At 37.0% G+C, this 24,297-nt stretch overlaps 1 protein-coding gene across 4 annotated transcripts; it reads right to left on the reverse strand.

Annotated features, from left to right (window-relative positions):
- Nucleotides 1-7,868: 7,868 nt before the first annotated feature.
- On the reverse strand, nt 7,869-23,855 carry LOC123880808 (armadillo segment polarity protein). 4 transcript variants are annotated; one of them, XM_045929131.1, is made up of 16 exons: nt 23,728-23,855; nt 23,371-23,438; nt 22,159-22,283; nt 21,804-21,909; nt 21,444-21,654; nt 20,630-21,212; nt 20,107-20,253; nt 19,346-19,468; nt 18,798-18,968; nt 18,289-18,459; nt 17,614-17,811; nt 17,032-17,146; nt 15,599-15,753; nt 14,303-14,369; nt 13,217-13,249; nt 11,546-11,655 (listed from the first exon to the last, which is right to left on the reverse strand). In XM_045929131.1, exons 2-15 carry the CDS (start codon nt 23,405-23,407, stop codon nt 13,245-13,247), a joined length of 2,214 nt encoding a protein of 737 aa, XP_045785087.1. In that variant the 5' UTR covers nt 23,408-23,438; nt 23,728-23,855; the 3' UTR covers nt 11,546-11,655; nt 13,217-13,244. The 4 variants fall into 4 exon arrangements, with proteins under 4 accessions (XP_045785086.1, XP_045785085.1, XP_045785088.1 ...); XM_045929130.1 differs by lacking the exon at nt 13,217-13,249 and having other exon boundaries at nt 7,869-11,655; nt 15,599-15,747; XM_045929129.1 differs by lacking the exon at nt 13,217-13,249 and having other exon boundaries at nt 7,869-11,655.
- Nucleotides 23,856-24,297: the final 442 nt, after the last annotated feature.

Below are 24,297 nucleotides of genomic sequence, written 5' to 3' on the forward strand. Positions count from 1 at the left end.
TTAGGTTTTTTAAATTGCTAAATCTTTAGATATTACTGAAACTCAGTTTTCTTCGATTGAGTCATTTGTAGGTATTAAAAAGGGTTATTTTTAGCTTCTTCACAGTCTTTTTAACCTCTTTACAGTACTTAAAGCTTAAAAAGTGGTCTTCACTATCCAGATTAAAAAGTATGTTGCTAATCCTAACACATAAAACACAAAAAATGTTTCTACCTATGTCCGTCATAGACTTTAAAACTAATGTGTCCTAAACCGGTTTCATTAGAACTAAAAATACATTAGGCACATTTTTTTTTACCTTAGTAGCAACACACGCTGGGTACCGGCTAGGAGTGTGTACAAAGAGAAAAGATTTCTTTGTTTTTCTGCAATCGATCGAACTCTGAAACTGCTGAATTGATTTTAACAATTTTTTTACCATTAGAAAACTATATCCATCAGAAGTAACATAGGCTATATATTATGTATATTTAAATAGTAAATATTATATTGAATTTTATTTGAGTGAAAACGGGTGGATCAGCTAGTTTGTAATAATAATGCAAAGACAATCCAACTGAATCTCTCAAACCATACATCGGACTACGCCCCCATTTGTCGCGTATTTCCCAGAAGGCCCATTGTCCGAACGGTACCCGGTTCGATTCTTGCCTCGACAATCATATAGTTGTAATTGGTGCTGAGAGATTTATTGCTCCTGTCCGGGTGAATCTTCGCCAGCGAACGTTTTATCTAATCTTGTTGCTCATTATTCCTTCCTTTTGTTTTGCTTGCAACTTGGTTATTGGATTATTGCGGGAAGAAAATCATTGTTAAGCACGTTATAACCGTTATCGGATTAAAGCTAAATTATTTCAACTTGTATAATAAGTAATATTGTAATGTGTAGTTTTGTAATGTTGTAATTTTGTTGTATTTTACTTAATATATGTATTTCTCATTTTGGGTAGGATCACTACCCTCAGCAATGAGGTATTTATGAAAAAGAAGGAGTCGATAGAGTTGAGTAATCAAATCCAGTTAAACTGGTAGGTACTGCTAAGGTACAAAGAAATTCAGAGATTCGTAGCTACTACCTACGAACTACGTAGCTATTGCTACGAGTATGATTACATCATTAGTATATTAAAATGTAAGTTGATAAATGTATGATAAACCTATGCACTAAGTAGACAGTAAATCTTTTAGTCTGGAATCTTGAAAACAAGCAATGACCACGTTCACGTAAAAAATCGATTCCAACACTCGTATCAACTCCCGTGATTTGTGCAAAAAGTTATAAAAGAACGAAAAATAAATGAGCTCATAATAAATCCGCCTCGAATAAATGAACTACCTAATCAGTGGAGAGGGAGAAATGGTATTTTTTGCACAATAAAAACAACACTTCTCTCTTCGTAAAAAAATCTCATTTTCCTTTATTGCAGTGGGCCTAATTTGAATTGAGTGCGATGCAGTTATGGCTCAAGAGAGTGGATAATTTTAAGTATCTGAACTCTGGGGATGAGGAAAAGTAAGAATAAGTAAAATGGTTTTGTTATGGATGAAAATAATAATAATTGGGTTTCAGTATTCGTAGATAGCCCTCGCTAAGTGGATAAAAATCAAAGGATTCAGACAACGTTAGACCGTGGCGAGTGGTAGTCCATCCAATAGACCTAATTTATGTCCAACGGTGGATCTATCTGTTGACGATGATGATGATGATCCTAAGGCTTTTTGCATATTATAAGACACGGCACTAGGCACGAAATATAGTATGCACGTATCTGATTCGACATAGATATTGTGATAGGTATGTATGATCTCATATAACAATCAATAGGTACGAATGAATTTCTTATAAGATTTCTCATGAGACACGAGAATCTTATAATGTGCAAAAGGCCTTAAACAGGTGGAGTTGTGCCTAACAATGTGTGCTCTATTATACAAACTCAAGCTTTTTGTACTCTACATACGGTTCAAAACCGGTATCATGGAAAGAAAACACCAAGGAGTCCGAACGGAGACACAGATGAGATGGAAAATAATTAATTAAAAAATTATTTTTCAAACAATTTCCTTTAAAACTTTTAAATACATTTAGAAAAAAGGCAACAGGAAAACTGCAGAACTTTGAAATGGTGGAAGTTGGTACAATCTTTGGTGAGAAATTTAATTAACATTCCAGTGACGAGCGGCCAGCACTAATTGTGGCTGTCAGTACCAGTCCGGTCACCCTACAGGGCTATTTCGTGTCAAAACAACTTTGTCGTAGCGAATAGGTACAACACTCAGCTTTATGAAACCGTTTCGGATTTGCCGAATGTAATTCTTTCTGAAATACGTGTTGTTATTACTTGTTTTCGTCTTACGTATTTCTGAGTTAGTATATTATATCGTATACGGTTTTTTGGTTGTTGTGTATACCTACATAATTATACCAAAATGAAACGAGCAGGAGACAATGGTTTTCTCCTGTTTTGCCTTTTAAACCACTACAAAAGAAAACCGGCCAAATTGAGGACCGCCTCCTTTTTTTTTGGTGAGTGATTCCCAATCCGATGCATAATTTTTTTCTTACAGCCGAAATTAAAATCAATCTATTCATCTTTGATTTCATCAAAAAAGATCATACAATTTTTGACGTACGTACGTATAGTTGCTAAATTACTTATCGACAGATTATTATTATTATAGATAGATTATTATTATTTTTGACCATTAGACAGTAGCTACGAGTATAAATAGCGGTAGTATCTGTTTATAGGTTACTTTAGTTACCTGAATTATTTATAATATTATTTACGGAATCGAATATACAATAGCGTATATGTACAATAGTTGACATCTGATCTAGGCTCTATTTAAAGCTGCTCTCTTTTTCATGCACTAGTTAAATTTAAAAAAAAAATGCAACTTTCAATTTTTTTTTTACTTTGCATGCAAAATACTACATTTATGAAGCCAAGATTTGTACGGGACGGGCATAAAAATGCTGAGTGGCTTTCAAAAAGTAGTAAAAAGAGAGACGCCGACCTGAATTCAGTAACAGTTGGCAAGGTGTGCCCCCGGCCCCGTCAGCCCTTCCGGTTTTTAAGGAGGTCGCATAGAGCTGCAAAAAAAACACTCAACGCATTTTTCAATAAGTGCTGAAAATGCGAGTGACTTTAACTCATGTATTTAAAGTTTATTGCTATTTAGCATCTGATGCTGCTGACTTTACACACAACAACAAGTCTTATAATTCTGACCATCAAAGGGGGTACAATAGTTTAAATAAATAATTTGGAGTTTGAGTTTAATCACATTTTCCGTACTGAAAATGCGCCTCTTGCAGCTCTGGTGGCATTTTTACTTTCGGCGGGTGTTGCGCTAGTGTGCGACCTACTTTAATTTTATTAAACATCGATGAAGTCGCTTAGGAATGTGAATACTTATACCCCGTAACTACGAGGTCCCAAGTTCTATTCTCAGTTGCCTTAATTTAAATTCAAGATAATAAATTAGGACACACTCACGGGCGTTCGATAAAAATATTAAACATTTTCTTGCTTTTATGCTATATTAGTATGGATTTCTACTAAGTATCTTTTTTGTTTATATCTATCGAATAACGATACATTCACAATATTATGGTAGAGGTGCCTATATTCTAAGATGGAAAATGAATTTAGGTACATACCATTATTACATTCATCATCATGATCATGATTAACCCATCGCCGCCGGCCTACTACTGAGCACAGGTCCCTCTCAGTATGAAAAGGGTTTGGCCCATAATCCGCCACGTTGGCAAAGAGCGAGCAAGATTGGCTGACTCCATACATCTTTGAGAACATTATGGAGAACTCTCTGCAGGTTTCCTTACGTTTTCCTTCACCGTTAAAGCAAGTGATATTAATTGCTTAAAACGCGCATAGCTCCGAAAAGTTAGAGGTGCGTGCCCAGGATTGAACCCCAGAACTCGCGAATATGAGGCGGTTGTCTTAACCACTAGTTTATCACCGTTTGTTATATTGGGTACACCGTCGTACAGGGTCGTCACACATCACATCATCATATAAATCAAAATCAAAATCGCTGTTCAAATTCAAAATGCGTTAAACACACGTTTGGAAATCCAAGAATGGTAATTATCGACAACAGTTCACTCCTTGATAATTACTTACATCCTTTGCATGCTAATATGATCTTTATACATCAGTAATAAAGGTTAAAAGGTAGTAAATTAATCCTAATTACACATGGCCGTCGCATGGGAAATGACCGAAAACCATTTAACCGTATCAAACATAGATGAGTAAATTTCTTGATGATTAGGGGTTGCAGGCTGTGATTTGGAAACTCCGATTTGAATAATTCTGGACATGTGTCACGCTATACGAATGAAGTAAGTAATAAATAAAGGATTAATAAATGATTATATACTTATCAGTGGATGTATTTTGTATCCATAGATGGATACCTATAGGTATGACTTGATATAGTTATACCAACTTGGGTAATAGGTGGGATTCTTGGATGAATTTCATCCGAGATGGGATCTCTTAAGATAAAATTAAGAATATAGGTACCTATTTACCTCAGTCTTAACATGCTATATAGGTGATAATTACTAATTGATGATAGAGCTATTGAACTTTATTTACAAAAAATAAATATATAGGCGTATATTCAGGTAATTATCTATAAATTATTTTGGTTAGCTTTAATCCATGATCATGATCAACCACCACCATCACCAGCTGCTCACTCCTACCCACGGGTCTCCTCTCAGCTTTTATTGGCCATCGGAAAAGTCGTCGTAAGAAGGACTACAGATACCTACTTATAAAACATACCTATAAAAAAATCCGCTTGATAACCTGAAAGACTTCTCTGAGGTAAGAGATAGAGTTCAATATACTAATTAAAGAGAGAGCCAACAAAAGCTGGCATCTCTACTCACACAGACACACACTCGTATGTCGTATGTACGTATGGTGGTAGGACTACCATACGTACAACAAAATTGCCGTCGCCGCCGCAACAATTAGGCAACTATTTTATGCACATCCCACGGCGAAGTTAGTGCAAGATTAGTGCGCGGTCTAAGTCCTAATTGTACATAATAACTGTCGGCAGCAAGGCATCGAGGCGGAGGAGGGAAGTTGCGTTGCGGTCTGAGGTCGCGCTCACCTTTGCTAACAATTTGAGGGATGCCAGTCACGTCGACGTCTTTTGCCGATACTTGCATTGTACGGCTAAGTTATGCTGGCATCTTTATAGCTACGAGTACATGTATTGGCTTACAATGTGCTATATTATCTATCGTCTTTTTTTTTTAAAGAAAATATTATTACAATAAAACTTAAAGCTAGCCTTATCTCAATACTATACAAATCATGCCCGCGTGGAATGATGCCAAGAATACTGGCTGCATTTCCACGCTGGACAGCCAGGCTGATCCGTTGCGCAAAAAATGAGCCAGCCTTTTTGTCACCCGATGAGGCTATTAAACGTGGTGAAATCTCTATTGTCTCTCATTTATTGACATGTAGATAGGTACCTACTCATTAAAATCATAATATTTTAACTGTTTATTTAACATACAGAATTAGATATAATAACAATGAAACATAAATTACCTATAAAAGAATTATCCAGCGCAAAAATGCAGCCTGCATTCTTGGCGTCATTCCACTCGGGAACAACTGAAACTAGATGAAATCAACTCTAGCTAATCATATTGATGGATAAAAATATTCTCTTTTAATTTTACGAATTTATTGAAACTTATGTTCAAGAGGCCTGCTTTTTGGGTATCCATTTATCCACCCCGAAGCTACACAAAAATTTAATGCAAGTAATCATTAAAACAAAGCGGGTTTATAGCTAATAGTTACGACTCTCATTATATCTATGCTGCAGTATCTCCCTTACATCGGTTTACGACTTTTTAATAAACCTCTGTCGAGGGTAGATAGCATTATTTTTACGGCCAACACAGGATACCCATCTGCCCAACTTATTTGATTATGAATTACTTTTTACTCCTAAACCAAGTAGGTACTCAAGTAAAGCTAATCTTTACAGATACTATAAATTCCGCCAATCACAACAATAATATTACGATTGTAATAACGACAGAAGCAGATTGAGGTTAGCCCACTTCCATCTTAGACTGCATCATCACTTATCACCAGGTGAGATTGCAGTCAAGGGCTAACTTGTATCTGAGTAAAAAAAAGATTTTCCGGAATCGACCTAGCCACTGCATACCTACCCCTACAATTTTTGCTTGAAAAGTTAGTATCTAGGTACGATAATAATAATCATACCTACCTATTTAGACATAAGTAGATAATTATTTTGTGAATAGTCTTTCTACCCGTTGAATAATCAAACTACCCGTTGCCATAGGTAGGTATTTGGTAATGAATTGCTTTAGGTACTTTTTCCTACATACGTGTACGTGTGTATCTGTCTGTGGTATAGTAGCTCCTAAACTAATGAACCGGTTTTAATTTTGTTTTATTTTTGTTTGAAAGGTGGCTTGATCGAGAGTGTTCTTAGCTATAATCCAAGAAAATCGGTTCAGCCGTTTGAAAGTTATTAGCTCTTTCCTAGTTACTGTAACCTTCACTTGTCGGGGGTGTTATAAATTTTAATTTACACTTGTTGTTACGAGAAGTCGGCGTGACAAATGTTACAAATTACATTGATATAATAAAACAATTGAAATCGTGTTGTATTGCCACGGGCTTCATAAACCGCATCAATCAATGACGAGTTCACAGGTACGGCAGTAACGTGAAGCAATTTGTTCCATTTTGAAAGGTGTCCCCCAACTTTATAATTGGCGTAGAGTCGACTCTGTTATTAGCGAGACGAACAATGTCCCAGTGGTAGCGATGCCGCGTGTGAACAATGAACGAATAGAAATAGACTAGCTGATGCCCGCAGCTTCGCCTGCGTGGATTTAGGTTTTTAGAAATCCCGTGGGAACTCTTTGATTTTTCGGGGATAAAAAGTAGGCTATGTGCTAATCCAGGATATTATCTATCTCCATTCCAAATTTCAGCCAAACCCCGTCCAGTAGTTATTGCGTGAAGGAGTACCTAACAAATATACACACACACACACATACACACCGCCTTTATAATAATATTAATAAAGTGTGATAGTAAGCTGGATTGACGATCTCTGCTGACGCACCCGGTGCGGTGTCATCTATTAGGGAGTATTTATTCGTCCAAGCTATTAGGTAGGTAAATGTCCTAAGATCGATTCCTTAAGTCACTAACTAGTCGATATAATTAGGGATCCAGTTTTGAATGATTAATTAGTTCATGTTTGGCCTGTGCATACTGTGGTTGCCAATTCCACACCAAACCAGTAACGTGAATCAATTTGTTCTATTTTGAAAGATGTCCCCCAACTTTATAATTGGCGACGAGTCGACTCTGTGATTAGCGGGACGAACAATGTCCCACTGGCAACTGTGGCACGTGTGAACAATATAAATAGGAAGCTGGATTGACGATCTCTACTGGCGGACTGGGGCGCTGCCACCTAGCAAGTAAATGTTCCGCGATCATTCGAAATTCAATTCGGAAAGTTTCATTTGTGATTGGTTGGTGACTCAAATTGGTTAACGCCCACTGGGATTTTTGGCTCTGTCCTTTGTATGGGATTACGTTACAGAAAGAGGCTATACTTCTTTCCGTGGATAGAGTAGGTACCTATAGCTAATTTTATTATAATTAGATACAGGCCTGGATATACGCAAAGCCTTGTAAGTATATCATGGACTTTCGCAAAGTAATACCTGCTTCTATACAATTTTTGAGTATACCCAAGCCCTCAGGGTGAATAAGGGTAAAAAATAAAAGATTACATTGTTTTAAATTTAATTTAATATCCATACATATATGGACAAAACCTCATGGCTTCAGCAATGTCTTCATAACCGAACTAGTATAAAAACATTGGTAAAGATACTTAAAATATCAAATAGAAAAATTATATATGAGGACCCTAAAAGGAATTACACAATAATTAATACTAAATCTTACACATACGGTTACAATAATCTAAGTCTACGTGTATGTTGTTACGTTAGTGTGCATCTCCTAAACATTTTGATATCATTATTTTATTATAGAACACATTTTTGTTAAGATACGTATACACCGTAATGCGTAAAAACCTAAAGTTAATTTTTGAATAAAGTTTATGTCAACTTCAATAAGGTGTAAACGGTACATTATAAAGAAATATGTACCACATTAATTGATATTGAAAATACATTCAGCAAAAAATTATTGTTTTTGGCACGAACTTGCACTATGCCTAAGTTGTACCTATAGTGTAGACGCACCTTAACAGCAATTAAGGGGTTTCTACCGATTATTATGTATTACATAATTTAATAAATCATCCTTTCATCGTTAAACACGGTTTTAATTGATAAATCCACTATTTCTATTACATTCGAAATTATAATTAATTAGTTTGTTCATTGTCCAATAAAATTGGCAACTGAAAAAGGAGAACCAATCTTCTCAAATACGTATCCTAAGTCATATCATATTTCGTATAGAACTTGAATAAAACAATATAATTTGTCCTGTAAAACGTTACTTTTAACAATATTTACGAAAAACTTGTGATTGATGCTTTGGTTATTTATCGGCACAATCACTTAGCAATAGAATAATTGATTGCGACTATCGCATTTTTCGCATCAATGTTTCGTAATGGAACAATTTTTTTAGCCAAATCAGTAATAAAAAAAAAAACAGTTTATACAAGACAACATTACATTTGTTCAAATTGCATTCATAGGTCACAATCAAGACTGCATTAACTTATACGTTTATATTTGATCACTATTCGTACGCAAACAGGCGTGTCCACACCAAGCGCACGGACTCGTGCGGTTGCCTCGCGAGCCAAATAGTCGAATAACTTGGCATGCCTCGTGACTCATCGAGCGCAGGTTGCCTCGGCCGAATAATCGATGGCAAATAACCCATATTTTAACCAGCAATGCTGCCTGATTTGGACACGCTCATTTGAGTTGATTTTTTTGGATTTTCGCCACTTGAAAAGCTTTTGTTACAGCGCTATTGCTATTTAACACTGGAATTTATAATCAAGATAGAGGCTTCTTTAGGGGGCCATTCACACGACATATCGTGTCATATACAACCTTATTACATTGCATAAAGATTGAATATGACACATGTCATCTGAATGCCCCCCCCCCCCCCCCCCCCCCCATCTTGACTATGAATTCCAATGCAGCCTGTTAAAGCAACGCCTTATGTAATATTTTAACATTTACTGCTTGTAAACGTTGTACACAAGGATGATAGTTCTAATTCCGTTATACACAAAACTAAAAAATAAATTGATTGTTCTTTATATAATAGTGCTTTCCTTTTTAAAATATTCTGTTCAGAAAAGGATTTATTGATTTAGCGCTACTTTATTGATTTAGTTTATGATTTGTGTAAAACAGAATTAGCAAGCACCTATGAAGAAATAAGGGCTATAGCATACACGATCCATTTAGAATCAGCGATCGGCGATTTCGCAAACGCATCGATGCTGCATTGCGTTTGATCGCTGGATTAAAATAATAAATATAAGTTCGACTTGATCACTGCGACTGCAATTATATGTGCGCAGAGCGGGCCGTTCATCCAGCTTCCAAAAAGCAATTAAATTGCCAATCGCTGATACTAAAAGTATCGAATCTGGCCTTTATACACGAAAAAGCGAGCAAACGTAAACGTATGTACCTAGGTGTGCGCGTATCCCAAAATAAACATAATGGCAGTCAATCGTCAATATAAAATAAAATTCTTACACAATCAAACAGTCTTATGCATTGTTTAAATAAAAAAGTCATTCAGCAAATTAAAAAAAAAAAACACACTACAAACTCCATAAATGCACGTACATATTTAGATGAATCGTACTTTCTATCAAGTATTACTTTAAAGCCTATGTCATATCTTATAATGTAAACAATACCCTATTTTCCGATTACACGCATTTCATACGTTCGCGTACAAAACTCGATATAATCAATGCAGGGCGATCATATTTAGTCGATTTTCTCAATAATAATTTCGAATACTTTTTTTATAAGTAGTTATGAATTGCTCATTTCAAAATAGCACCAATAATATTATTTAAGATTTTCCTTGCCTTCAGAAATAAAAAAGAAGGATGTAGATTTATAAGAATTATCTATAAAACTTTTATGAATGATGCACTTTTTTGTTGTAATAGGAAAAATCAAAGATTTACTCTACGAATGAAATAGAAAAAACAAACAACATTTCTGCAAATGATACATTCAATAAATGTACCACAAAAGTAGACATAAATAATACATAGCCTTTATAATTTCTATTTCATGCCTAAAGCTAACTTCTATTTCACTGATTCATTCGTCTATATCTGATATTGATTTTGAGAATTTGCACGTCTTAATGTTTACTGATTTTTATATAACAGCTGCCTTTGATAATTAAGTATGTTCAAAGAATGTAATATCACAGAATTGAACATATTTAATGATTTGAAACTCTTGCGAGAAAAATGACATTTTTTATTTTGATTGACAGGAATTTTTATGAGATCTTAATGTTAATGAACGCATTTTACCGGCTAATAAATTAACTAACTTATTCGAAGCTTAATTAATTTGAAACATAGTGCCTATCTCAAATTAGTTAAGCTTCGAATAACAGTACAGTCAAAAATGAATACGTTTTACCTACTAATAAAACGCTTATTAATTCACTTACCTTATTTGAAGCGTAGCTAATTTGAGATAGGCACTAAGTTTCAAATCAATTAATCTTCGAATAACGGTAGTCAAATTAATATTCAAGTTGCAACAGAATAATTGTACATTAATTGTCGTGGGATAAAAACTTAATCGTATTTTTTATTCGTAATAACAATAACTTATCAACGCGCGATTTATTTTTAAGGTAAATACATACTTGATAAACAGCTACATATCGTATCAACTGGCTTGCAAGAAAATTTCTTAAAATGCCACTTTATTATGACACTTTCTTAACGGGCAAATGTGTTCTTTTTTGTTTCAAATTTTTATAATATTCTAGCAAAAGCTGGGAAAGATTATGATTTAAAAAACATTATTTGACATTAGTATTAAGGTCTGTTTCGCTTTATCGTTTGAACATTATGTATATACCTTAAAACAACATTCGAAATAAAACTCCCGTTCGTCCAGTACATTGAAACGAAATCCTTTAATAGCGTAAGAGCACAAGAAGTAAATTAGGGGAAGAATCAACTGTTATAATCTATGAAGTTAGTAGAAATTGAACGACACAAAACTAGGGACCCAGTATTTCTATTCTCTGTTCTGAAAACACTAATAATTTCATGAATTTACTATTATTATTTTGTACTCATCTTGTTCTTGGGCTCTTAGACTACTGTTGTGTCGTTGCTCAGTTCAAAGGTCGGTGTCGTACCAGGCGGCGACATTGTTGTTGTCGTGCGGAGGCTCAGGAAAGGCCAAGTCTGCTGATGCAGCGCCGCCGCCATCTGCTTCGCCAATGTCCATGTCCATTCCAAATCCACTGCCGATTTCTAGGCCCTGCATTGAATCTATCGGTATCTGATCGTAGCCTGGAAGGGAAACGAGACCTTAAATGCTTTCGCAGACAAAGATAAAAGCCAGTACCCTCAGCAAGAGATTTTACTTCTCACCAATTTTGATAGTATTCGAGCCAAAAAAAAAATAACGTCAAAGTAAAATGGACCTAAACACCCTTGATTTAAGGGTCATGAGACCGGCCTGCCCACGAAATTCAAATTTAATTTGGTTTTTCGTAATTTGTAAACTAATACGACAACGTAGGCTTACGGTTATTTTATTTGCGACAGTAGCAATATTATCCTCACAGGTTTATATAAAAATCTTTACTTGAAAAGGTCCAGTTTAAGAAATAAATCAAAGTATCGACTAATTTGTGAGAATAGTCGATACTTTACTGTAAGCGATCAATTTTCACGGACTGTAACACGGTCCAAGCCGATATTAATTTATAGTAGAATGCCTTCATTCATAATTTAACGTGAGTGAATAATTCTAGAATTTATTATTTTTTTAAGTGAAAAGTAATAATAAAAAATTTAAAATATTACAAATCAAGCCGTCATTTTGTAAGGATAATATTGTGGTCGCATGAGGAAAAGGCTTAAAAATCCAGGCAGCATTTACTTCGTACTTAATATTTTTATCCATAGCTGAAACTGTCATGTTGTGGGATCTTAAACAATTCTTAGAAGTTCAAACTACATCGTTCGGTATCCCCAAATGTTAAATATACGTATTTTTTTTTTCACTATCCGCTAACAAAATTTAGGAGATCAACAAAACATTCAGGCACTATTAGCTTATAACGAAACATAAGTCATAGCTTTGCTAGGTATAAGATGCACAACGAATTTAGAATGAAACAGAACATGTAAAGCAAGCTACTCACACACCTGCCGCAGGGGCAATCTAAGGGGCGAGGCCTATAGAGCGTACTTGGACTTTGCTCAGGCTTAAGACACTGTTAAAACGAGACAGCATTATATCGCTCACATAAATCTGTCTCGCTTTAACTCTGACTTAAGTCTGAGCAAAGCCAAAGTACGCTCTATAGATCCCAGCTTAAGAGCTCTATTCACGTAACTACGGCAGGGTCAATCTAGGAGGCAGCTTGATTTGAGGCAATATATGGTGGTCCCTACACACGGGCCTGCCGCCCAGTGCATGCGAAGCCGTGAAGGAAAACTCGTGTCGGAGTGAAGTGGCAATTAAGATTTTTTCTCTACATACATGCATATCCTTCAGTGTGAGAGTAAATGTCCAGCGGAACACACGTGTTCAGAATGGCGCCAGTGTATAATCTCAAAGAAAACAGGGATATGTAGGAAATTGCCCGTGCTTGCATATAGTATACATAATAAAATAATTATTATAAGCAATTTTTAATTAAACTAGATTGCCTTCACGGCAGGGGTGTGAGTAGCCTGTTTAAATAAATCTATTGTTATCAACTTATCACTCATGCTTTCACTATGTACAAACATAAAATATAATAATTTTATCACACAAAACTATGCAAAATACATACATACTAAGTTGAATTAGTAAAAAAACACCATAAAACAACCATAATAATAATATTCCCATCACCTGAGTTTAGTGATATATAGGTCCCGGATTAAGCTGCGTGTAAAGAAGAAAGAAACATATTTATACAGAACCTTACGACATTCTTACGATATAAGACAATAAACATACATTTGCAGTGCTTTATTATCATACTTATACATTGAAATAAAATATTTTTCTATCTAATTACAATGTTAGTTTCTAAAAAATATAACTTTGGACTCGTGCAACAGAATAAATTTTGGGTTATTTCTTTTAATATTGCAATGTTTTTATAATAAATCTATAAATATACATATAACATAAATAACTTGGCGTAACTGATTTATCAATGCACAGCCACTAATACAGTAGAATCTCTTATTCGCTATGAAATGAGTTTTTGAAATTCCGCCCCCAAAAGGGTTTAAATAGTTTGTGTGAAGTCCGTCATTTTTCAAGTTATATCCATAAAATGGTGTTTAAACTTTCGGGTAAATTTGAAAAAAAAAACCATGTTCTAGGTTAATAGTTTTTGATTTATCGTGCAAAATGTTGGAAAAACTACCCAAGTACGGAACCCTCAGTGCGCGAGTCTGACTCGCACTTGGCCGGTTTTTTACGTTTATACAGCAACAAAATAATAGCTCTACAGTAAATTGTTGTGATGATTATATTGCAATAATAATCTCATATTTGTAACCGAATGTGCATGGGAGTTTTAGCCAATCACACGGTTGCTGTCAAACTTCTGTGCTAACGAGGCTAGAAATAGTGAGGTAGTTGTATGCACTACAGAGGGATTTGTACAGACCGCAGAACCAAAAATCCATACTAATATTATAAATCCAAATTGTGTCTATCTGTCTGCTAGTTTTTCACGGCCCAACAGTTAAATCAATTGATGAAAGGTACATTTAGCTTACATCCCGGGGAAGGACATAGGCTACTTTTTATCCCGGAAAATCAAAGAGTTCCGACGGGACTTTTAAAAAACTAGTAAAATTACATCTCGTTAAATTACATACTCACTACTCATGTTTGATATTCTGTTGCATTCGTCCTAACATTCTACATGTCTATAGGGTTAGTAGACCAAACAGGTGTGCAGTGGTGTTCAAGTCTTACCTTGCTGGTGGAAGGAGGGCCGCGTCCCGTACAGGCCCTCGTAGCCCTGCTCGGGCCCGAGCATGTCCTATCGAACGTTATCTCTTATCAACACATCGAAAACAAAGGTTGGGAAGAAAGCGAATTGATAAAAAAACACACACAAGTTATCGCCGCTTATTAGGATAGGCTTTATTTTATCTTAGACAAATAAATCGTTTTTATATGAATAAATACATGGTAAAGAACTTAGGGCCATCGCCCATGGCAATTTTTCGCAGCAATACCTTCAAGTCAAAAGTGAATAGGCATCATCAAAGTAAACATAATATAGATATAGAATAGGTGGACCATAATACCAAAGGATTATGGGTATTAGGTAAAAAAAAAAATAATGGTGCTGTTCATTGGATGGTTTATAGCATGTGAATGATTAGTACTATGTATAAAGCCTGTCCTACTAAGCGCGTAATTTTAGATTTGGACTAAAAGTAATACATTATAGTGCTTTTTACTTCTTAAATAAATGAGACTGCCTAAAAAATCAAATAAGAGAGTAGTAAAGAACATAGATCGTACTTGTAGTGCAAACCTTGGAGAAGACATTTAAAAATAAACTTTATAATATGCAAATGATGTTATAAATAAAGCTTAAAATTAACCAAAAATAGGACAACAATAGACATTTGTTTATCGAAGAGTTTAAAAAAAAAATCTTCTTTGTCCAGAAGTATTATATTTTACTCTCTGGCCAATTTGAAAGTGTGCTGGGAGCGACAGATAATATTATATTGGTAACAGATTTTGGTTTTATTTTTGATTGTCTCCACTAGGTCAATCTGCTCCACAGTGGTCAACGCTGTATATAGCCACTGAGCTCATTTATTATTATTAATCCATAAAGGTTTTCTACTAAAAGTTATTCAATATCACTCAGTGAAGCAGCAATGTAGAACCAACCAATGTTAAATGAAATCTGTGGCTATCATCCAGCTTTGAACATTGAGTTAGCGAATCACCCCGCTGGTGTCGTCACGGAACAGCGAGATCCATGGACAAGAGCTTCTTGTAGTGGTGCGGTTTGTCCTCCGACATACGGAACATCCCTACGTGTTGACCCAGCGCATACAGTAACTGATCGCAACACAAACCTGCAAGGTCGGATTGCATGGTGAGGTTGTTGGGCCACATCTTGTGGTCGTCGTGGAACAGTGAGTTGGTAAGCTCCATGGACAAGCGCTTCTTGTCCTCCGACATGCGGAACATCCGTACAACGTGCCGACCCAGATCATACAATAAACTGATCGCATCACAAACCTGCAGGTCGGATTGCATGGTGAGGTCGTTGGGCCACATCTGGTGATCGTCGCGGAACAGCGAGTTGGTGAGCTCCATGGACAGGCGCTTCTTGTAGTCGTGCGGCTTGTCCTCCGACATGCGGAACAGCACGGCCGCCGCGTACGTCGCTACGCCTACAACGTGCCGACACACAGCTCATACAATATGGTAGTAAATAGTAATGAGATTCTCATTACTACTATAGGCCTACCGTTTAAGAGCCTGTTCCCACTAGTCAAGTGTTGGAGAGTCAATTTTTTTATCTGATGTCGCTAACTCTAGTCGGATGTCGGATTTGATCGACGCTAGAGTCAATTTTCATTACTCAACCACACGATTATTATAAGTATGCGATGGACCTCGACAAAGCTTTTATGGAGATGTATTATATTTTTGAAGAAAAAAAAACAGCCCATGAAAGATACTTTTTCAATAACAACTTTACAAGAAAACCAAATCGCGAATTTTGATCAGGTGTGCGACGCTGGCAACACACTCAATCTCCATTAAAATATACAAGCAATGACACTATAAACTGCAAGACCATTTGTCGTCACGACAGAGTGGGAACACGCCCTTATGACAGGAGTGCGGACACCGATGTTCTTTGGATCATGTGTGTACCTACATGGAACATGGGGTGCTAACAACAGGCTCCGCCCCTCCCGCACCGCGCAGCTTTCTCATGGAGTAGATACCGCCTCAGTTAAACGATAGGCCTGTAGTTAATGCTGTTATAGTAATGAAATGCCATTACTATTTACTATACTATCTGCAGGGCTATATACATATCAATAATATTTCAACTTTCTGGTGCAATGTCAAATCACTAATTCACTGAAAGAAAATTGTACATTATAGTTAAACATACAAAACACAAATCGTATTTTGGTTCAGATCAATTTGTTTGTCAAGGCATCATTATAGATTTTTTTTGAATATATTATAAAACAGATGTTCCACCCTTTGTCTTCAGTGGGTACTTACTAGTTAAGTGCATAGACTTACGAATTTTCGCTACGGTTAAGTGACTAAATTCATTTTTATAGTTGCTTGTCAAACAAAAACTATGACACTTCGCATTAAATTTCTTAGGCGTTCATTGAGTAGGACTTAAACCAAAACTCTGTCAATTTTATTTTTTTGATAAATGAGAGACAGAGCAATACTCTGTCTCTGTTTATCTAAATATAATTTGACAGAACAGGGTCCGATTATTATCTAAATATTTATCAAACGTAAATCATCGCATTAGACAGTAGATGATTTTAAAATAAATAATAAAAAATTTACTTTTACAAGTACTTTGAATGGTCAAAAGCATCTACCACTGGTTCGGAATGCCTTTTGGATTTGTCAATGTATGGTCAAATGTGGTCAAAGGTAAACCTGTAAACCAAAAGTTAGCCTACCTTCATTGCGTGAATGAAGCAGCTCCGTGAGCGGGGCCGTAGCCCCTTCGGCCTCTATCATTTCGGCCCCTTCTTTGTCTGCAGCTAACTCGCACAGTACTCCGGCCGCTACACGCTGGAGGGGGAAATATATAACATATTACACGTACATCTTAACCATCGTATTTCTTTGTGTAATTCCTTTATTATTTTTGCTAGCTGATGCCCACGACTTCGTTCGCGTGGATGTAGGTTTTTTAAAAATCCCGTGGGAACTCTTTGATTCTCCAGGATAAAAAGTAGTTTATGTGCTAATCCAGGGTATAATCTAATTCCATTCCAAACAGCCCAATCCGTTCAGTAGTTTTTGCGTGAAGGAGTAACAAACATACACACACACACACACACACACACACACACACATACATACATACACACAAACTTGCCCTTTTATAATATTAGGGTGATAGTGTGAAGTGGGATTATATCAAATGTCGACTAAACGAAATGTTTAGGTTTGTTTCTAAAACAATGGAGATAGTGTTTTTGTTGTATTGTATGCCCCATAGGTGGGAAAATGTATGCCCTACAGTTGGAACTTACTTGTATGTTCTCGATCTCGTTGAACAGTAGCTGCACGAATATCGGGATGACGTTCTGCTGTCGGATCAGCGTGCGGTTGAGGCTCTCGCGTGCTAAAATGTGTAAGGCCCCGACCGCGCCTTCCACTATCTCTTCCATACGAACTCCATCCGCGTAAGCGCCGCCCGTACCCCCGCCGCCGGAAACAGAACCGCGTTGCTGAAAAAACAAAACGTGGTTAGTTTCCATGACTAAAATGACACTATAACACCTACTTCAATCGTCTACAATTTTCAATAGGGTTCACACGACCGAAGGAGTTTCTAGTCTCTTGCGCTTGAGAGAAACAGTGGGAACTGCAGTCGCCGTGCAATTCTAGTGCGGGTATTCAGTGTGAACTGCACACGGACTGTCCAGTCAGTCGGCAGTTGTCTGGCATCCCAACTGCTATTTTGCAGTCGGCTTGCAGACCAAATGCTGTTCGTCTGTATAGACCCCTCCTCAAAACTGACGACACACGATCAAATTGAAGACAATCAATACCATATGTTTAAGTGCGGAAACCGGCCCAGAGAGAAGAAGAACAAGAAGAAGAATCAATACCGTTTCTATTACCTTCTTTAGGGTTCCGTGGCCATCCACGCACTTTTGCAGAATCTGAGCCGTCTTGAGCTGTATGACTGAACATTCACTCACCCTCTGAGTATCGTTGAAAGCACGTAGCAAGAGTCGGACCAAGTGGTGCACGGCGCCGTGTTCGCGTAGCGGCGCGTGGTTGGCCGGGCACAGCGCCAGGTTGCGCACCAGCCCCACCACCGCCTTCACCAGTGGCCAGCGGGACGGCGGCTGCAGCAGTTTCACTATCACCTGGAATGAGAAAAAAATATCGTTAATCAGCGTTTTGCATGTCGCGAAGTGAAATGATGTAGCGCACGATGTATCAGTAATCTCTTTCAGCCGACACCATCGTACGTACTAGAGCCTCTACACTTCCCGCCTGGTATACTGTCACCACCTAACAATCTAATTCAATCAATCAATCAACCAGCCTATTTGCGTCCACTGCTGGACATAGGCCTTCCCAAGAGCACGCCACCACACACGATCCTCTGTCCAGCGAGTTGGTCCTCTCACACTGCGCTTGCTGATACATGGTTTCCACTCCAGAACACGTCTCCCCCAGCGGCCATCAATTTTTTACTTACTGGCAATCCATAATGCAGTCTGACAGCGTTCTGTGCCATCTCACTCTCAACATGACGCGAAGTGAGGTGACGTAGCGCGCACACGGCCGGCTCAGTGATCTCCTCACGATCGCCAGCCGACACCACGGTACGCACTAGGGCGTCGACACCACCCGCCTGGCATACTGTCACCTGAAAATTAATAAAACCACTTATTACTAAAAATACTAGGATTCTAGGGCTTACAATCCGTATGAATGCGCCAAACATAAAACATTGACATAAATCTGTCAAGTTTGAGGACCAGACAGTCAAAGTAGGCTCTGTAGATCTCAGAATAAATGACAGATCTGCAATTGTTGCTAATTTAAACAGAGTTCATAGTTTTTAAACATTTTAATATGACATTGAATTAATTTTATATATGGCATGGCAACAATTCCTTTAACATTCTATTCTATTAATTTTTCATTTAGCTTCTGAGAAAATTTGTTCACACAGACTCAACCTTACACACACAGACTTATAAGTACTTATTGTTTTCTTCTTGAAGGAATAAATATAAATACCTTATTACGCTGGTTGTTGCAGGTCAAGTTGGACAGTATGCCGGCAGCGCAAGTCACAATGTTAACATCGGTAGAAGCCAGCACTTGTACCAAACTCTGAAGCAGACCTTCCAGTCCTTCCACCTAAACAGAAACATAAATCTCTTTAATTACTATTAACTAGCTGATATAGGTTTTTTACCCTAAATTTTATCCAAATCCGTCTAGTAGTTTTCGCATGAAAAAGTAACAAACTTTCGCTTTTAAAATATCAGTGTGATAGTGTGATAAAGCCATACTTTAATAACTAGCCACAGAGGTCATATTCATTTTCCTTTCGAGGTGTAAAGTTGATGAAAGTCGCCAAAGTCAACAATTTTGTTCAAGTTATTTGTAGTATATGAGCAATAGTGCCTAGTAGTGAAAAATTCAGAGTGGCCTATTCGGAGAGTCAGGGCTTCGATCACAGGCATGTACCTTTTCAGAGTTCTGTGACTTTTAAGCAATTTAATATCACTTGCTTCAATGACGAAGAAAAAATATCGTAAATAAACCTCATGTTGGAGAGTTCTCCAAAATGTTCTAACATGTGTGATGTCTGCTAATTTGCATTTAGCCAGCATAATAGACTATGGCTAAGCCCTTCTCATTTTGAGATGTGTGATGTCTGCTAATTTGCATTTAGCCAGCATAATAGACTATGGCTAAGCCCTTCTCATTTTGAGAGGTGATCCGTGCTCAGCAGTGAGCCAGCGATACGTTGATGACAATGTATACTTTACCTTGGTAGCAGCATCGGAGAGATTTCTCAAAGTCCAAAGGCAGTTCTGGACCAAACGACCACTGGGGTTGCCAAGATGCATAGCCAGGGCTTGCATTCCACCTGCTTCAACAATTGCTGGTTTGTTGCTTGAGCAGACAGACAGCACCTGAGAATAATGATAGAGATTTCAACATAGTAAACAAGTAGTTATAACATAGTTTTAGTGATTTCTTAAACTGCAATATAATTTTTATAGGAATTTTCTTCTAATATACCTAATTTATTACATATTATGACATGTCTTTTTTAAAGAAACTGCATAAAATGTTAACTTTAGTTTTATACCAAAACTAACTGTATTATAACCAGCTATCAAGAGCCAATTCGCCAGACAGAAATTGGCTTGAAATAGTATTAAGTTAAGCTAATCGTAAATCATTCAAGTTCAAGCCATCAACAAAATGCAGCAAATTATTTTATTACACTGCGAAAACAGTCTGAGATGTGCGATAAACATAACTCAAATGTAAAAATAAACCCACCTTCAGAACCCTTGAAGTGGTCCACAGCAACTTCTCATAGTCATATGAACGCATGATACGGACCAACTCAATCGGACCTTGCGAAGCTAATATAATCAGCTTTGACTCCTGGTTCCCATAAGCCAATATCTGAAGACAATCGGTAACAATTGCAAGGAACTTCACGTTATTCCTTTGGAGTAATGCCACCATCTTTTGAAGTCCACCAGCCAGACGCACTGCCATTTTGGAACCATCTTGGTGCAATAAAAGATTGTGTAATGTTGTTATGGCATAGAACAGTACAGATTCCACTGGAGAGCTCAAGAGTTTGACCAAAGCTGGTATTCCTCCACTCTTGAAGATAGCGAGTAGACCTTGTCGGTGATGAGACAAGTTATGCAAGGTCCCCACGGCTCCTTTGGTTGTCTCCAAGTCATTGCTGTTAGAGATCGCGCGTACTAAAGCTGCGACCATTTGTGGCGAGTTCATGATAGCATGCCTTGAGGCTTCCTTCTTTGACAACTGGTGGACCATCATGGCAGCTTGAGATACTACCACTTGATCCTCGTCGTTTAAGAGCTTGATCAACTCTGGGATGGCCCTGGGGATATAAAAATTAGAAATATATAATCTGCAAGTTTTGGAGTTATTCAAAAATATTCTATAGGAAAGAAAAGGACAATAGGTACTGTATTTTCTTTTTCAAAAGCAGAAAACATAATAATTATTCCCATTTCTTTTAAATATTACCACAAAATTCAAAATATTTCAAAATGTGAGATGGTTTTCAATGCCTTCCTTATTATCATTTGGATAATATAGAAAAACCCACCTTGTAGCCAAGTCAGCATCATCTTGGTAGTTGATAAGGTTGACAACTGCATGTTTCAGCATCTGCGAGGGTTCAGACAAGCGCTGGACCGCAGTAGGCTGGGCTGGGTCCAGCTGAGTGGAGGGGATCTCAATGCCTTCCTCCAGTGTCTCTGGGAACATAGCAGCTCGGACGCGCTGGGACCTGGTTTGAGACAGCTGCTGATTCATGTCTGAAAAGTTTTGAGTAATTGAAATGACAAGTTAGTTGATAAATACTTAGGCACAAAGTATCTACAAGATTTCAAAATACCTGAGAACTGAAAACTCAGCTGATTATTCTTATTTTTATATGTCCATTTGTAAAAACTTATAAACTCACCATCGACCTGCTCTTGGGTAAACCCTTGGGCAAAACCCTGGTCCAGATCAAACATGAGTTGATCCCCTTCCATCTCGTCATCTTCTTTGCCAGTAAGAGATGGTACCTGTGTGAATTCAAGTTAATATGTATTTACAAGCTCCTTTAAATTATGTGGTTTGCATATATTATGTATATTATATGATGATATTATATTATGATTATGTGATATATTATGTGGTTTTCACTCAGTTTATCCTTATAGATAGAACATACTTTATTTATTCAACTTCACAGTACATAGGTCTTGACTCTGGATAGGTAAAGTACTGCATTATATCTCTAGGTAAGTGAAAAAAATAAAATAATAATTTACCTGAGTGGCCGCCCCAGAGTTGATTCCAGAATCCACCAGGTATGAATTCTGCTGCCACATGAGTGTCTGCTGCTCCTTGCTTGGTGCCATTGGCACATCAGAACCACCATAGTTGCTGTGCGACACTGCAATACATGAATATTGTTATACTTTATACAAAGGAAAAGATGACTGACGGTCTGATCTATCAACACACAGCTCGAAACTACTGAACAGGTTGGGCTGAAATTTGGCATGCAGATAGATATTATGAAGTAGACATCTACTAAGAAAGGATTTTTGAAATTCAACACCTGAGAGTATAAAATAGAGGTTTGAATATGTAGTCCACGCGGACGAAGTCACAGGCACAAGCAAGTTAGCTTAAAAGATTGATACATAAAAGGTACCACCTTTGTGAATTGTGTGTCTATTATACATTTTACTACCAGTTATGTGTTTTAAGCAATAAAGTACCTATCACTTGCTTCAACTGTGAAGGAAACATTGTGAGGAAGCCTATACATATGAGAGTTCTGCAATATGCATAATGTTCTCAAAGGTTTGTGAAGTCTGCCTATTCACACTTGACCAGCATGGTGGACTATAAACATAAACTCGATTGTGAGAAGATTCGAGAATTGTGAGAAGACAAACATTGTGAGAGGAGATCAGTGCTCACTAGTAGTTCTGTGATGAGTTTATAATGACAGCTTACTAGGTATGTATTAGGTGTTGTAAAAAATGAGCCCCGAACTACACAGCAGGAAGTATATTTATTAATCTATTTGGTGGTGTGAAGCGCTAAAGCAGCGTCTCAATAACTATCGCTCAGGGCAATAGTTTTGGATTAACGGCACACAAACAAATAAACAAACTAATATAAAATACTTTATTTACTAAGTTTTGAGGTAACTTCTATATGCATTGAAGGTGTCTAATGCTTTTTCTTGTTCAAAAATAGGAAGTAATACATAATTGCAATAAGAACTTCAATATTACCATAGTATAGTAGAAGTTTAGTTGTAAGGTTGTGTAGGTTAAGTTGTAAACATAACATGCACAAGTCGGAACTGCATCTGTCAAATAGGTATCTGGCACAATGCTATCCCAAAGAAAAGTGACAATATCTTAAGTATGAGTCACAATCATGTTTTGAAAGTACTATACATAATGCAGGGACTGTTCTTCTATTACGGTCGGTTTCAATAACGAAATCATTCAAATACTTACTCGTACGGCTCTGTGATGATGGTATCTGATAACTCATGGTTTAGCGGATGCAGCTATGCACCCTGCGCCTATAAAAAAATAAACTATGAAAGGTCGATCACTACGCAGCCGTGTATCGATTTATAAACAATCCAACGTCCTAGTATTAAAGGGCACCATTATCTACATAAACACTTCATTCTACACGTTGTTTTAAATACAATTGTAGAATATCGAGACATTAAAACAAAATAAACAAAGTAGAAACCCAAGTCCGATGAACTAAATACCACACCCGTCAATAATTAGAATTTGATTTATGGTTTCATAAGTTAAATTATGTATATATATGTTCAAACTATTTAGTATTATACATACCTTTAAAATTTAAGCCGCTATCAATCAGTAAATCACTTATTTTCACACAATTCAAGTAAATAAAATGCAATTACTTTCTCCTCCTTCAATATCAATAACCTGACATGACAATATGGCGCCGTGTTCGGAAAGTTTCGTTTACATTCGCCGTTTAATGTGACGCTCTTTATGTTTCTCTTTTTGACCTATATAAAATGATGTGTCCTGCCTCTTTCTTATATATTTTCTGTAAGTTGGCCAAACTGAAGCTATCCTTGACGTTCCTTTTTACGCAATTTATTTTTATAATCAATAATCCTTTAAAAAAAAGCCATACAAGTCGATCATCATCATGATCATTTCAACCCATCGCCGACCCATACTACACGGCGCGGGTCTCTTTCAGAATGAGAAGACTTAGGTCATAGTTCACCACGCTCTGGCCAAGTAGTTACCTATGGATAGGCACATTTCATAATTCACCTACCTTTGAGAACATTATGGAGAACTCTCAAGTCGGTATGCCCTCACAATGTTTTCCTTCACAGTGTAAGCAAGTGCTATGAATCCTAAGCAAAAATCTTATGAACC

Source organism: Maniola jurtina, chromosome 3 (assembly GCF_905333055.1).
Source record: "Maniola jurtina chromosome 3, ilManJurt1.1, whole genome shotgun sequence".
In the NCBI taxonomy this organism is placed as follows: domain Eukaryota; kingdom Metazoa; phylum Arthropoda; class Insecta; order Lepidoptera; family Nymphalidae; genus Maniola; species Maniola jurtina.

What these genes read in the sequence shown, in the direction of transcription:
- LOC123880808 (XM_045929129.1), bottom strand. Translation starts at nt 23,407, where the DNA reads ATGAGTTATCAGATACCATCATCACAGAGCCGTACGA. An exon ending in GATGCTGACTTGGCTACAAG is followed by an intron (nt 21,213 to 21,443) that starts GTGGGTTTTTCT and finishes TTATATCCCCAG; the next exon opens with GGCCATCCCAGAGTTGATCA. An exon ending in GCTTCATTCACGCAATGAAG is followed by an intron (nt 15,754 to 17,031) that starts GTAGGCTAACTT and finishes GGCACGTTGTAG; the next exon opens with GCGTAGCGACGTACGCGGCG.